This window comes from Prionailurus bengalensis, chromosome C1 (assembly GCF_016509475.1).
Source record: "Prionailurus bengalensis isolate Pbe53 chromosome C1, Fcat_Pben_1.1_paternal_pri, whole genome shotgun sequence".
Taxonomy (NCBI): Eukaryota; Metazoa; Chordata; class Mammalia; order Carnivora; family Felidae; genus Prionailurus; species Prionailurus bengalensis.
The window spans coordinates 163,480,996-163,496,096 of NC_057345.1; the positions used below are offsets into that span (position 1 = coordinate 163,480,996).

The 15,101-nt window shown below is 40.4% G+C and overlaps 1 protein-coding gene across 1 annotated transcript in view; it reads right to left on the minus strand.

Annotated features, from left to right (window-relative positions):
- Positions 1-3,986: 3,986 nt before the first annotated feature.
- The window catches only part of CIR1 (corepressor interacting with RBPJ, CIR1), a 45,135-nt gene continuing 34,020 nt past the window's right edge, over positions 3,987-15,101 (minus strand). Inside the window, exons 8-10 of the mRNA XM_043577078.1 lie at positions 7,548-7,654; positions 6,354-6,439; positions 3,987-5,016 (exon numbers count right to left, since the gene is read on the minus strand). Of these exons, the coding sequence (XP_043433013.1) occupies positions 4,284-5,016; positions 6,354-6,439; positions 7,548-7,654 (926 nt within the window). The 3' untranslated portion in view covers positions 3,987-4,283. The remainder of the gene's footprint in view (positions 5,017-6,353; positions 6,440-7,547; positions 7,655-15,101) is intronic.

Sequence of the window (15,101 nt, forward strand, 5' to 3'; positions counted from 1 at the left end):
GATAGGGTGTCTTGCCCCCAGTCCGTTTTCTGCTTGCAGGCTGCCGGCTGGAGGTGATATTTCCATTTTGCCCCAGGAGCGAGAGATTAGCGTCGGGGTCCTAAAGCGCCCTCTTCACCTGTGGAGCCGAGCGACGAGAGAAAGGCACTCGCTTTCCCAACCACCGAAGGCGAGTTCACCCTCCGATCTTCGTAGGAGACACGCGCCGGAGGCCGAGCGAGGTTAGGCGGGAACTGGCGGGCGAGGGCGCGCGGCGGTCCCAGCGGCCGGTCCCCAGGGCACAGCTCCCTCGGCCGGCAGCCTGGCAGAGTGGCCCGGGAATTTCTTCTGGGCAGGTTAGGGCCACAGGCGGGGGCGGGGGGGGGGGGGCGGGGACCGGTGCTGCGGGCTAACCCGGACCCCTTCCCGTTATACTTAGTGGGTGAGGAGTCCAGCGGCCTCTTGACGCGGGAGACCCATCTTCCAGGAAGGAGACACGTGCCCCCTAATTCTGCGCCTTACAGTTGGGCTTGAGATGCGATCAGAAGGTTGCCAGATGCATGTCTAGAAGGAAATCACCAAGCACAGTACACTGGGGTGGTCGCCTCTGGGATGGGCAGGGCAACCCCAGCCCAGGACTCACTCCGTCCCCCTTCCGGCTTCCTTTGGCTTTAGGGCGAAGTCTGCACTGGTCAACACCCGAGGCCCCGGACCTCCCCTTCCCCACCCGCTCGGGGAGGCCTTGGAGCCGACGGGACTGGGGGGTTTCCGAGTCTACGAGTGGGGGGGGAGGGGGGGGAAGGCGGCTCATTGGCAGTTTGGGCCGGAGTGCGGGTTCCTTCTCATTATAAGCAGCTCCTGACTTTCATCCCGCACCTCGCTGTATTTCTTACTGTTACGTTCGGAGGGATGCTAAGTGTGGCGTGAAGGGAGGAGAAAGGCGGGAGGTGATGAAGAGTCATTCTCAGCTTCCTTTTCTGTCAGCAGGAGCCGGGTTTTAGGAGCCACGGCAGGAGAACTCCCAGTTGCCATCCTTCGCACTCCCTGACCTTAGAGTTCCCTCGGTCTTATTTGTCTCTCACAACTTTTAAAGAGCATTTCTTTTTGATCAAAACCAACCTCCCCCCCCCCCCCCCCAAAAAAAAAAAACCCGCTCCCAAGGCCTGCGTGCCTTTAAGGAGTGGCAACTACCAAGGTTTTCTAAAAAAAGCTTGCTGAAGATCCTTCAGCTGCTGCTGCTAGAATGTAGCTTTCTCCCTGATCTTAAGCACAGGCTGGGGGAGGGCGGGGAGGGGAGGCGGCCTTACTGAGCTGCGTCCCCCAGCGACTTCAGCCAGCCATTTGGCCCAGTGGTCATTAGGTAAGGAGGGGAGTGAAATGGCTCAGGTGGATTCTGAAATCTTTGAGCTTCGATGTAAAGCAGATGAAATGCTCGGTAATTAAAGCTGGGAAACGCGGGCTCCCAGCAGCATGGCCTGATCTGCTTCCCTATCAGCAAGCAGTCTCGTGGAAGAACAGCAAGAGAGGTCTCTCCAAGCCTTACCGATAAAAAGCTTTCTTCAGCTTAAAACCGTAGGACTCAAAACAAGATTTCTACTCCACACTGCAAGGTAAGAGACCTGCCACCATGCTGCAGCAACCTCTGCCCATTTGGGCACATTTGTTAAGTGAAATTAGGGCCAACTCACCACACAGACATCCGGATAAACAAATGCGTCCTAACCTAGTAACCCGAGCTTTCCTGGCCATTTGTAAATCGACAGCACCTCCTACAGGAATTAATTTGCTATCGTGTTAAATTATGTTAAATGTTAGGCTAGGGAAAGGGGCGGGGGGAAGTGAGGGTGCCCCAGAGCTTGCTCCCGTGTTCCTCAAGTGCAGTCTGAGGCCCATGGACAAATGTCACTAGGCATACCCAGATTGCTTTACAAGAGCTTCTCTAGGAAGGCTGAGAATGACCAATATAACCACACTTTTCTTGTGGTTTTCTAAAATATGTCACTGTGGAGGGCTTGTTTGGGTTCTTGGATCATAGATTTCTTAAATGGGGAGGACTCTTCCTTGGCTCTCAGTACTGAGGGGAGTCTCCACACCTACAACTAGATGGCCTTTTTATTATGGTGTTTACCTCTGTTTTCTACCTTGTATTTCAAAAGCAAAAGTAGAATTAGATGTAGTAACATTTTTTAGTTTAAAAAATCACTTTCAATTCCTTAAACCCTTATCATTATGAGTACGCAGAGCAAGGGAGCCTCTTTAAAGCTACCATGTGAGGACTGTACGTGAAAATCCCTTCCTTCGGTTTCTGCCTTTTGCAAAGTTGGAATGCTAGCCCCTTGTGGGCTGTCTAGCACCCTTGGGTGACCAAAGCTGAAGGTCAAGTAGCAAATCAACATCCTCCATAATCACACAGGAACTTTTTGTACCATTAGATGGGTAAGAGTGCTGGGGCTATTGGTAGTACATGATAGTTTCTCAGTCTTAACAATGAAGGATAATCAAACCAGAGATGAAAAAAATTTCTCGTGGCCACTTTTTTTTTTTCATGGCCACTTATGAAGTTAAAAGTGGATCACGCTCTTGTGAAAGTCAAATGAAAGAAGTGTAAGAAATGACAATGTATTTCTTTAATTCACTTTTAATTACAGGATGCATTTCAACATTTCTCTTCATAAACACTGTATTGGTTCAGAAACCCTTTGAGACAGTTAAGTGTTGCATAGGTTTTGACATTATAAAAATTAGAAAGTCTAAAAAGGCATAAGATAGAAAATAATCAGTGCAACACTGATGAACTCAAGGTGTAAATTAGCAGTCTTTATCAATTTCAAATGCATGCTTTTTTTTTTTTAATGAAGGAAAGGGATCTTTGAGGTGCGCTAAGTTATTAAAGAATAGTGTAAAAGGAATTCAAGTTCTGCCCTTACCTCCAATTCTCTTAAAAATCTAAAAAATCGAAGGGTTGCTTTATGCCTTTAGTTTCTTCTAAACCAAAGGACACCTGTGTATGTGTATATGCATGACAAAGGCTTATATATCAGACTAAATGCAGTGGTTTTTAACTCCTTTCAAACAGACTTATGGAATTTATGAAATCATGACCGTCAACCCTCAGAACCACGCAAACCAACCAACCCTTGCATTGTATTAAATGACCCGTGTCTTTTCAAATGCGGAACCTTGGTAACAGAAATGCCTTGTCCGCGATGCTGTAGTACATGTTTTTTGGAATTGCAGGTTACTTGCAATTTGTACCAAGTAATGTTTTCTATAGTTTTCCTTTACCATATTCTTTGAAACACAAGGGAAAATGTGCAGCTACATTTAAATATGCCTTATATACCTATACTCATGAAAAACTATTAATACCTATACTCATGTAAACTATTTAATAGTTTACAATAGTCCATTAATGACATTACGCAAATGCTGTAGCCTTTAAGGTTGCTAATCAGTTTAAAGTAGGGAGTTTCTCTGGTGGGCCCAATCTAATCACCAGGGTCCTCAAAGGTGGGAGAGGGATGCACATGGCGAAGCGACGACAGGTGAGGACTTCACTTCACCCTTGTCAGCTCCGAAGATGGAAGGAGGGGCCAGGGGCCAAGGAATGCAGCTGTGCTCCAGAAACTGGAGATAAGCAAGCGAACGGATTTTCTTCTAGAGCCTACAGAAGGAATCAATCCTGCCGACACCTTGATTTTAGCCCAGGGAGACACAGTTCAGACTTCTGATCTCCAGAACTGTACAATGCATCTATGTTGTTTGAAGTGTGAGGTAATCTGTTCTGGCAACAGAGAAAACTAGGGTGTCATCCAAGCGTAAATCGGTAGAACAGAACACCTGAAGGGAGTTTAAATGTCTCAAGGAAATAGTGATCACGTCCACTACTGAATTCATACTAGAGAATTTCAACAATGATTATACTTTGCTTCAAGTAAATTCAAATCTTAAAAGTAAAAATTTGAACAGAAAGAAAAAAGTAACGAAAATTAAACTGTACCCATTCCGTGTATTGCCATTCTTTTAATGATGTTTCAGAAAAAAGAAAATGCCACAGAGTTATAGGGGTTTTTATCTAGTAGAGGGCACAAGAGACATTTCTCCACAGAAAATCTTTTTACAGCCCCAAAAGAGATTACTTGCAAATATTTGCAAAGTTCACTCCTATAGGACTCATGTGGTTTTTGTATTTGATACGCCAGTTTTCAGGGATGGAAAATTAAAACAAAGCTTTTTCATTAGAAAGACAATAGTATGTAGTTTAGCCCTTGCCACAGGTATTTAATAAGTGAGCAGAGATATTTTTATTCCCAGGTAATTGTCACATACAGTCTCTCTTTAGTCTCTCTACTTCTGCTTCGTTCCCTTTGCGTCACTCCGGCACGCTGATCTCCTGGGTTCTCCCTGTGCGGTTTTCCTCCTCTGTAGACACCTGTGCCGTGGCTTCTGGGGCCATTTCTTCCACCCTGCTCTTCACTGGGACTGCGCTGTGGCCGTTTTCTTATTTCTCTTTGCTGGTAACTACCGTGACTTCTGCTCCGGCTTCTCCTACCCCTCTCGTCCCTGCTCTGACTCCTGCTGCGCCTCTCGTTTCTTGCAGATCTTCTCTTCTCTGGGCTCCGGTTATGGCTCCTGGACTTTCTGTCGGAATCAGCATGGCTCCATTTGCTATTCTCTCTAGAACTCTCTTGTTTTAAAAACCTAGGCTTTTCCTTGGCTTTGTCCTTGTTATGGTGGCTGCTAGAAAGTTCGTCATAAAGTTTTCTCTTCTTAGACTTGTCCTTCTCTTCAGAATCACTGTTGCTATTCCCCGAACACTTATTTTTCTTTCTTTTCTTCTTTTGTATTTTTCTTTCTTTGCTGTCACTCTCACTGCTGCTTTCTGAAGTCTCACTGGAGGAGGAGGAGGAGGAGGAAGAGGAGGAGGAGGGGGATTTATTTTTATGTTTTCTGTGTTTACTTCTGCTCTTCTGAAGCTTTTTCTTTTTTCTGTCTTTTTTCTTTTTCTTTTTTTTCTTCTCAAGTCGATCCAATTTCCTATTATTGGGAAAATCGTAATAACATACTATGTAAAAATAGTTCTCTTGATGACAAATATAAAATTTTAAATAGACAATATATTTTCCTAGGTACTATTTAAAGTGGGACTCAAATATAAATGTATACTTTATTAAATGACAAATAATTTTCTTCCTTTTAAATTACTCAAGTCACACATAAAATTAAAGCCAATTATCTCACTATTCTTTCCTCAATAGCAATGACTATTAAAAAAAATTCTTACTGATTCAGATTTTGAAATTATATAGCACTCTAAATAAATGGACATCCTGACCTCAAGAAAACTTTATAAAACATTAGCTACATGCTAATGTAAATTTAAATATATAGCTATAATCAGATGAAAAATTAATTATATGTTGTACAATTTAAAAAAAAAAAAGGTTTTTTTTTAATGTTTATTTTTGAGAGGGAAAGAGACTGTGAGCAGGGGAGGGGCAGAGAGACAGAAGGAGACACAGAATCTGAAGCAGGCTACAGGCTCCGAGCTGTCAGCACAGAGCCTGATGCTGGGCTCGAACCCACAAACCACAAGATCATGACTTTAGCCGAAGTCAGACACTTAACCGATTGAGCCACCCAGGCGCCCCAATGTTGTACTATATTAAAGTATGGAAATAATTAATCAACATTGCGTTATCAAAATTGAAGGGCATATTTTCCAGGAATTCTAAAAAAGAATACACTTTACATTTTTTGGATTCCTTTCTTCTTATATAAAATAATCACATACTGGTTTTCAACAACTGTTTAGGACAATTCTATTAAGGCATTCTGAATTTCTGAAGAGTACTTCACATTCTCAGAAGAGTAACTTGTTCTGGTGCTTGAGTTACTCTAAAATAAAAATGTCTTCACTGGGTTCTGTCCAGCCATTCTCAAAACTCCACAAACTGAAACATCATGAGCTCCCTCTATTGGACTCAGCAGACATTTCTTGGATTCTTTAATCCAGAGGTAGTCTGTTTAACTAAGATTCATATTTAAACATTTTTCAGCATTCCTCATAAAAAATCACAAAAATAGTAATACATGACCCATAATACTTTGTAAGAACTGTATGCAAAGATATATACAAATCTAGTACAAAAAGTAAAACCTACAAATAAATCTACTTCCAAACTAAATGTTCTGGAACGTACAATGATTTTGTGGTATATTCTGAGTATATAATCTTATGCTCATTTTCATGTTACTGAAAGAAAGACAAAATTGTATTACTATAGCTGAGGAATAAATCAGTAGATAGGATGCATAGGACGAAATATAAGAAAAAAATAGTTGAATCCATTAAATATACACTGTTTAATTACCTGAGAAGTTTCTGTTTTTGTTTGGTTGTTAGTGATTTTAAAAATTCGACTTCCGGATCTTCTTCACCCTCACTTGCAACATATTCCTGAGTCAATAGAGACATCATTAAATTGCTAGACTGCAAGACAAATTAGTTATCAGACGGGAAAGAAAGCATAAAGAAATTCTGTCAAACCCATACTAGAGACGAGTATGACATTCTGGATTGAGAAGTGGAGGGGGGATTAAAAATTTTCTTATAATCTCCTGTCAAGGAGGATCATAATACATCAAGAGGTTAAGATAACTGCTTGGTCAGCATTAACAAACTTTATCAGAAAGCGGAAGATAGAGAAACACAAATAAAACGTTTATAACATGGTTTCTGCTCTCTATCTCTTGAGTTTGAATTTAAACACATAAGAGTTTAAACTATTTTATTTTTAATTTAATGGAATGTTAAAACCAAGACGATCATGAACTTTATAGGAAGGTCAAAACATCCATAATGTTAGCATTTATAAATTCAACAGTACATTATCAAATATATGGTTATCAAATACACACCAATATACCAAACAGAACAAATATATGATGATACAGGTTCTACGAACAGTCCCTAGCAGTGTTTGCAAAGTAATCTGCCGCTTTTCAGAGTACCACAAGATTATGCCAATGGGAGTGTGGGTTTTAGTGTCAGTTTTATCTCTAGACAGCCACATGAGCCACAAGGGCAATCAATCACTTAACTTCTCTGGGCTCCACTTTCCTCCTTAAATAAAATACTTTGCATTAAAATATCCACAACCCTTCAAACGCAACCATTTTCTGGATCTATGTACAGTTCAATAAATTAAGTTTAAAATATTTTCTATAATTTTAGGAGTTTGCTTCTATACATTCCTTCCTATTGGTTCTATTTAATGTAAGTTAGCAGGAAGTAAAAAAGAACCTTATCACCAGTTCAGTTAGAGACTTAAACCACATAAACCTAGAGGAGCAGTTTCATTTATTAAAAATATAGGTTTAAAAACAATTTCTCATTTAGGTTAAAATAATAAAGAATCAAAATCCAAGTACATTTTAGGCATCTTCTTTGCTCTATCTTGCTTTCCTATGGATATATGCATATTGGAAAACAATAAGTAGCAATTCACAAGCAATCACATTTAGATTTATAGACATTTTCAGCTTACCGATAAAAAGATCATTACCTGTGATGGATCATTTGCGGTCAAGTTTCTCCCCAGTACATTTCGTTTCAGTGCAAACCCACTGTTTCTCATCTCCGCTATTAGCTCCGAGGGGTGCATCGATGGCCCTGTTCACAAAAATCGCAGTTTGAATGTATCATTTATATCTCTCTACCTTTTTTGGACTCCACAGTAGGAATGCAGTTGAAGCTTTGTTAAGTAAAATCACAGCTAAATCAACTCAATAATCTTCTGCTGAGCAAATAATCAGATATGATTTTCTAAAACAGCAGTCTGGAGATTCAGAATAGAAAATAATTGCATTTTTCTTTACGTGCTAGGGGATTCTCTTCTTATGTAACTTTGTCACACTGAAAAGATACGTTTAGATGTTATCTGCTTGGCAGTCTTTAGTACAAAATCAAAGGAAAATGGTAAAAAACTGCAATTAAACTTTAATAGTTATTCTCTCAGTAAGAATTCAATTTAAAAAAGATACTTTTAAAGGTACATGAGCAATCTATTATTCGAGTTTCTAATTCAAAATTCCTCATCCTCATTTATCAAATATCAATACTGAATACACTGCCATATGGTTTGCTAATTATCACCACACACACACGTGCACACACGTACATACACACATGCTACGGATAACTACAAAGCACTAATTAATCTTCCATATATAGATATATATGCTCAGAGTTTGAAATTTCTAGTTATAAGTTTGGGGTTGGTGACAAGCAATTTTAGGCTGGCGATAGATGTCTATATGTTACATTTTTCACAAGCTGCTGTTTCTACTTTTGCAAAATCCCAATTTGAAAAGCAAACTCCTTTTTGTTTATATACTAAAAATAGGTATGGACTAAAGACAGATACAATTAAAAAGTAATTTTTTTAAGAAAACGTTGGTGTCCTTCCCTCGAACATTATTAGATTTACCATATGGAAGGAGAGACCCTTTCCTCATTCTTTCGTATATTTCAGTTTCACTTTGTTTTCCCTGCAGTAGCAAATAACAACTTTTCATAGAAGCTATTTAAAGTTTCTGGCCTAAATCATCAATTTACTTTTTTCTTTTCTTTTTCCCTTTTTTTTTTTGAGAGAGAGAGAGAGAGAGTGCATGTGAGTGGGGCAGAAGGGCAGAGGGAGAGAGAGAATCCCAAGCAGGTTCCACACTCAGCACAGAGCTCAACGTGAGGTTCAGTCTCACAACACTGGGATCATGACCTGAGCCGAAATCAAGAGTTGACGCTCAACTGATCCACCCAGGCGCCCCAGAATCCTTTATACTTTCTTAAATGAACTAACTGGGTGATCTATCCAGAAAATAAGGAAGAATAAAGGCAGTTCCTGCTAACAAGCAATTCATAAGGGAGGGTGGGGGACAGAGAAACTTCAGAAATGGATTCTCTAGTTCATTGATTAAATATTTCACCTATTTTTCTTTTCACTGCTTTGTTGGTCTTTTACCAGTTATCTGCACGTTCACCTATACGTTAGCATGGAAGACAAAAAACAATCAAATTCAAATCCGCTCACTTGTCAATAGCATCTGTGGTAAAAAGTTAGGTGGGTTACTATTTGTTACTGGGCTCTACAGGCTTTACACCATTCTATTCACATTACCAAGAACAACTGAAAATAGAACACAATTTTATAAAGTAGAAAATATGTTTTCTGAAGCGTCAAAGCTCCATTTCCTTGTTAACAATTTTTTAAGATGTCAAATGAATTCAGAAAGCAAACATGCTAAGGATTAGGATAAAAGCTACTTCGGTAAGGGGCCGAAGGGTTTGGCCATTATGATGAGAAGTTACTAATTTCATCAAAACACGGGTGCTCTCAGGAAGTTTTAAAAAACACGCTTTTTATATTTTCATTACAGTGCTTCCAACTACTCCAAGAAAATGATCTCTCTTTAGCCTGTCTGACAGATTGTGAGACCAACATTACTCTTGTAGCGTCTATATTTTTCCAAATCCTCAAGCGAACTCTGGGTAGTACATATGCTTGGCATACACTTCCACACTAAAGACTGTAAATACTTAGGGAACCACCTGACAAACAGTATTCAATAAACAGTAACAATTATTATTTTTGCCAGTAGCTATAAAAATGTTTATGATTATTTTATTATATAGTCTTCATGATTTAAAAAACGCTTTTAGAGTAGTATTTTTCAAAATCCAGTCTTATTCATATATTCTTATACTCAAACCTTTTTCTATCATCAAAAGTTCCGGGTTAGGGGCGCCTGGGTGGCGCAGTCGGTTAAGCGTCCGACTTCAGCCAGGTCACGATCTCGCGGTCCGTGAGTTCGAGCCCCGCGTCGGACTCTGGGCTCATGGCTCAGAGCCTGGAGCCTGTTTCCGATTCTGTGTCTCCCTCTCTCTCTGCCCCTCCCCTGTTCATGCTCTGTCTCTCTCTGTCCCAAAAATAAATAAACGTTGAAAAAAAAAATTTTAAAAAAAAGTTCCGGGTTAGAAGATGTGACAAGTCAGGTTCAATTAAGGTATATTTAGCAAGGTATCTTTATACTTTCCCATTATTGTGACAGTGGCTATGAAGAGTTAACTTGATAGACATGACTCCAGCTCTCTGAGAACTCAATGTTTAGTTGATATCCTAGATTATATAGGTATGTTGAAAAAAACAGATTTTACAATATATTCCAATGCAAAATGACTATTCTCATGTATAGTGCCTAATGATTATTATTTTTTACATTCCATGTTTCAGAGAAGAGGCGTTAAAGATTCACACCATAAGTTTATTTACAAACATATTATGTTGAATTCAAGAGTTTGATCCATTTGTCAAAGAGACCGCATCTCTTAAAATACTCCTTTTCACATCTGTGTAATGGATTAATTAAAACGTCCTTATTTTGTAAGCAGTTGGTGTCCTACTATAAAAAAAAGGTGCAGCAAATCCAGATCCAAAGTACAGGGTCATCGTAATTAGTAACCGCCACTTGTTTTCCACTGAAAATGGCAAATTGGTCCGTGGGCCCTCCTAGTAGTGGCTTCTAGGGACCACGGACGTCGCGAACCTCGGGCGCTCTGTCCCAACAGCACTGGTGGAAGTTTGGCGCGGACACCCAAGGCTACAGAGAGGGCAGCACCACCCAAGTCCTCCTTTTTTACCACCTTGCTCTCTGGTGTCTGTGCCTTAACAGTTTAAACTACAACTGGACTCGGGGCCCACGAATGTTTGGTTTGCTCTTAAATTTGCTATGGTTGAAGAACTCTAGAGAATTCAGGAAGAGGACATTTGTTTTAAAATGTAGATTTGTGAGGACTCCTTTCTAGATCACTTCACTCAGGCTGGGTCAAGCCTCCAGAGCATGAAAACCGATGTTCCAACTTCGAAAAGCAGGTCCACTGATGAAAACTGTTTTACATTTTGCAAACTTTCTCTGCTGTGACACAGGTAAGCATCAGAATACTGATTGTGACTACGGTATTCAGTTTCATGTCCTGATTAGACCTAGACTATTTTCTACTAGAAAAATACCGTGGGGTCAGTGTCTCAGGGGGAAAAAAAAAATCCCCAGAAGGCAAATTAGGTTGTACAAAATTATGTTTGGACAGGGGCTAATCTATTCATTAAGAGCATTCATTTTTATAGAACTCAGCAAAAGTAACGGGAGGTAAGAAATGTTGCGTAGTAAAATGCATGTTTTATTGGAGGACACTAAAAAGTCCTGGCTATGAGAAAGGCCCCATCACCAACTTCACCGTTAGACAGCAGTCCCAGCTGACGCCCACAAACAGCTCAGCAGGAAGCTGAATGTCAAAGGCAGACACACTTGTGTCTCACTGCTAGCACGAGGTCAATCTGCTCTTCCCAAGAACAGATGTATCTTCCTTTCCAAGTTCCTCATTCCTTTTGAAATGAAACATTACCCTCTACAATTTCATGGTATTCAGCGGGAGAAGGGAGGGCACTGACCTGCAGTTTAGGGAAGGCTGCATGAGAAATGCCTTTTCCTTCTCCCCCCAAATTTAACACAATACCTTATGGGATGTACTGTTTGCTGCAAGTGTCTGCTATTCCTAAAATGAAAATAGTTTTGTTTGCTATTAAAGTGGTGAGCACTCACGGTTTATGAGATTGAGCCACGTTGGGCTTTGTGCTCACAGTGCAGGGCCTGCTTGGGATTCTCTCTTTTCCGCTATCTCTGCCCCTCCCCTGCACTTGCTCAAATCCTCTCTCACAATAAATAAACGTAAAAAAATTTTTTTAAGTGATCAATTTTTCCCTTTTCATTGTGGATTTGTATTTAACCTTATACGGTAAAAAATTTCAAACCTAGAGAGTATAATGTAATGAACCTAATGTACTCCTTAGCTTCAACAATGATATTTTGCCATTCTTACTTTGTGACCTCCAACTTCCTGTGTTTCTTTTTTGATAGAGTTATTGACAGAGTATTTGACAGATCCAGCTTTTGATAGAGATGAAATCTCAGATATCACTTTGGTATTTAATCACTAACAAACAAGGAGTATTTCTTAAAAATAAAACCCTAACACCTTTTACACCTGTCCATGCTGACAGTTTTAAAATATCATCGGATATCCAGTCACCATTCAGATTGTCCCAACAGTATCTTTTCACAGTTGGTTTGTCCAGATTAGGATCCAAACAAGGTCCTCACACTGCATCTAGTTCATATATCTCTTAAATCTCACTATCTTTTTTAAGGCTTATTTATTTATTTTGAGAGAGCAAGTGCGAGTGGGGGGAGGGGCAGAAAGAGAAAGAAAAAATCCCAAGCAGGCTCCACACTGTCAGCGCAGAGCCCGACGTGGGGCTCCAACTCACGAACCGTGAGATCATGAACGGAGACAAAATCAAGAGTCGGATGCCTAACCAACTGAGCCACCTGAGAGCCCCTCTCTCTCTTTTTATTTTAAGTAATTAGTTTTAGATAGGCTCCATGCCCAATGTGGGACTTGAACTCACAACTCTGAGACTGAAAGTTACATGCTCTACCAACTGAGCCAGCCAGGAGCCCCTCTTTTCCCTCTTTAGAAACTGAGGTATAAGTGACACATACCTTAAGTCTGTTTTCATCTAAAAAAATTTCACTACCCCCACCCGCTATTCGTTTGCTGAAGAAACTGGGTTATTTGTCCTGCAGAGTATCCCACATTCTGGATAGTGATGTCATTTAATATGTTCTTCTAGTCTTTGTATTTCCTGTAAGTTGGTAGTTAGATCTACGGGCTTATTATTAAGTTATTCTGGCATGTTATACCATATACTTAGGAGGATTACATAGCAAGTCTTCTTACGTTTGGACTTGAGAAAAATGACACTTGAAAACACACCCATTTCTGGCCAGTGAACTAGACTGAGGACAAAAGGCTGAGACTTCAACCTAGAACGTTTTGCTGTCGCTACGTAGTAATAGTGGAGGGGGCAGAACCTGAAAAATGTGCGTTTTAAAATAAACTCCCAAATATGACCACAAATTAAATATGTTATGATTCTTATTTCCATGGGAGTACACCCTTTTTTTCCGTCTTTCTTCCTTGAAATTAAATCGACTGAATCTAGTAAAAAAGCCACTCCCTGTTACTAAGGGTAAAAAGGCCACACAGAGACACTGGTTATAGAACACGACGGGGAGATCTGTGTCTAGTGGGAATTATCAAGAATCGTATACATATGATTCCTAATATTACCTAACCTTTTTGCCTTTAAGAAAGCGTATAGAAAGTTATCTTTAAAAAAGACTCAAAAAGGGGGCACAGTGGGAACATGCAGCACAAGTCCCAGGGAAAAAGTGAACAAAGCTATTAATAAAGTGTGTGGGTGATTTTTATTTATATAGATGAGAATGTTTTACGTATGATTTTCCAAAGGTTATGCAAGAACCAATTGTACCGAATTGTAATAAAACTGCTCCATACTGGGAATTTTCCTGAAACACTGCCAGTGCAGCTTAGTGGAGGCTGGAAACAAAAGTGTTTCTTATTGCCCTTATCTCAAGTTCATACTGAAGACAGCTAATTTGATCTCTATTAAAACATACAATGTAAAGGAAAAATGAAGCATTTCATTTTAATCTATGTGTCTGGAAAATACATAAAAATAAGGAAAGATAAAACTGCCCTTATTGTATGCTAGTAAAGAACACTATTAAAAATAAAAAAACTTTCCCTTACAGAATCAATAGAGTTACAAATATATGACTTACATTTGATTGTATCTTCAAACTTCTATCTTCAACTTAATTTATATGCAAATATTTTAGTGATGACACTTGCGGTGATAAAGTGAATTCACAGTCCATAGGGGACTGAGAAAAGTCATTTGTGTTGTGATGAACATGAGGTAGTAGAAGTTAGCACTAGGTTTTAGTTAAGAATATGAATGCTCTCCTGGGGGTGCCTGGGTGGCTCAGTTGGTTGAGCACCCGACTCTTGATTTCAGCTCAGGTCACGATCCCAGGGATGTGGGATGGAGCCCCTCCCTCATCAGGCTCCTCACTGAGTGTGGAGTCTGTTTAAGATGTTCTCTCTGTGTCTCTATCTCTCTCCCTCCCTGTCCTTCCTCTCTGTCCCCTGCCCCTCCCCCACTCTCTCCCTTTCTCTCAAAAACAACAACAAAAAACAAAGAACATGATTGCTCCTGAGAGAATATGACAGCTCTTAAACATTATTCATCTATGAACCTCAAAACATTATGCTGAGTCAAAGAAGTCAGACACAAAAAATACATACCGTATGATTCTATTTACACGAAGTTCATGAACAGGCAAAACTAACGTGCGAGACTAGAAAATAGAACAGCGGTTGTGGGTGGAGGAGGCTGACCAGTAGGGGACAGAAGGGTATGTTCTAGGTTATGGTAATATTCAAGCTCTGAATCTTGCTTGTCAGAGACATTGGTTACAGGGGTGTACGTATTTGTCAAACTCTATACGACCAGTATATTGTACTTTTTTTTTTTTAACTTTATTTATTTTGAGAGAGAGAAAGAGAGAGAGAGAGAGCAAGAGTGGAAGAAGGGCAAAGAGAGAGGAAGAGAGAGAGAATCCCAAGCAGGCTCTGCACTGTCAACACAGAGCCCGACGTGGGGTCTGAACACACCAGCTGCAAGTTCATGACCTGAGCCGAAGTCAAGAGTTGGAGGCTCAACCCATTAAGCCACCCAGGCAGCCTGACCAGTACATTTTACTTTATAAAATAGTTACACATGATATTTTAAATCAGTCAACAATAATTACTCAACGACTATGCTAGACGCTCACCACATTTCTGTATTACATCTCCTTCTAACTATGGAGGGAACCTGGCATAAGGAATTTCAGCTTATTCCTCCCTAGTATATAACTTAGAAAGTGATTTAAAAATCAGTATGTAGGGGCGCCTGGGTGGCTCAGTCGGTTAAGCGGCCGACTTCGGCTCAGGTCATGATCTCGCGGTCCGTGAGTTCGAGCCCCGCGTCGGGCTCTGCGCTGACAGCTCAGAGCCTGGAGCCTGTTTCGGATTCTGTGTCTCCCTCTATCTGACCCTCCCCCGTTCATGCTCTGTCTCTCTGTGTCTCAAAAAT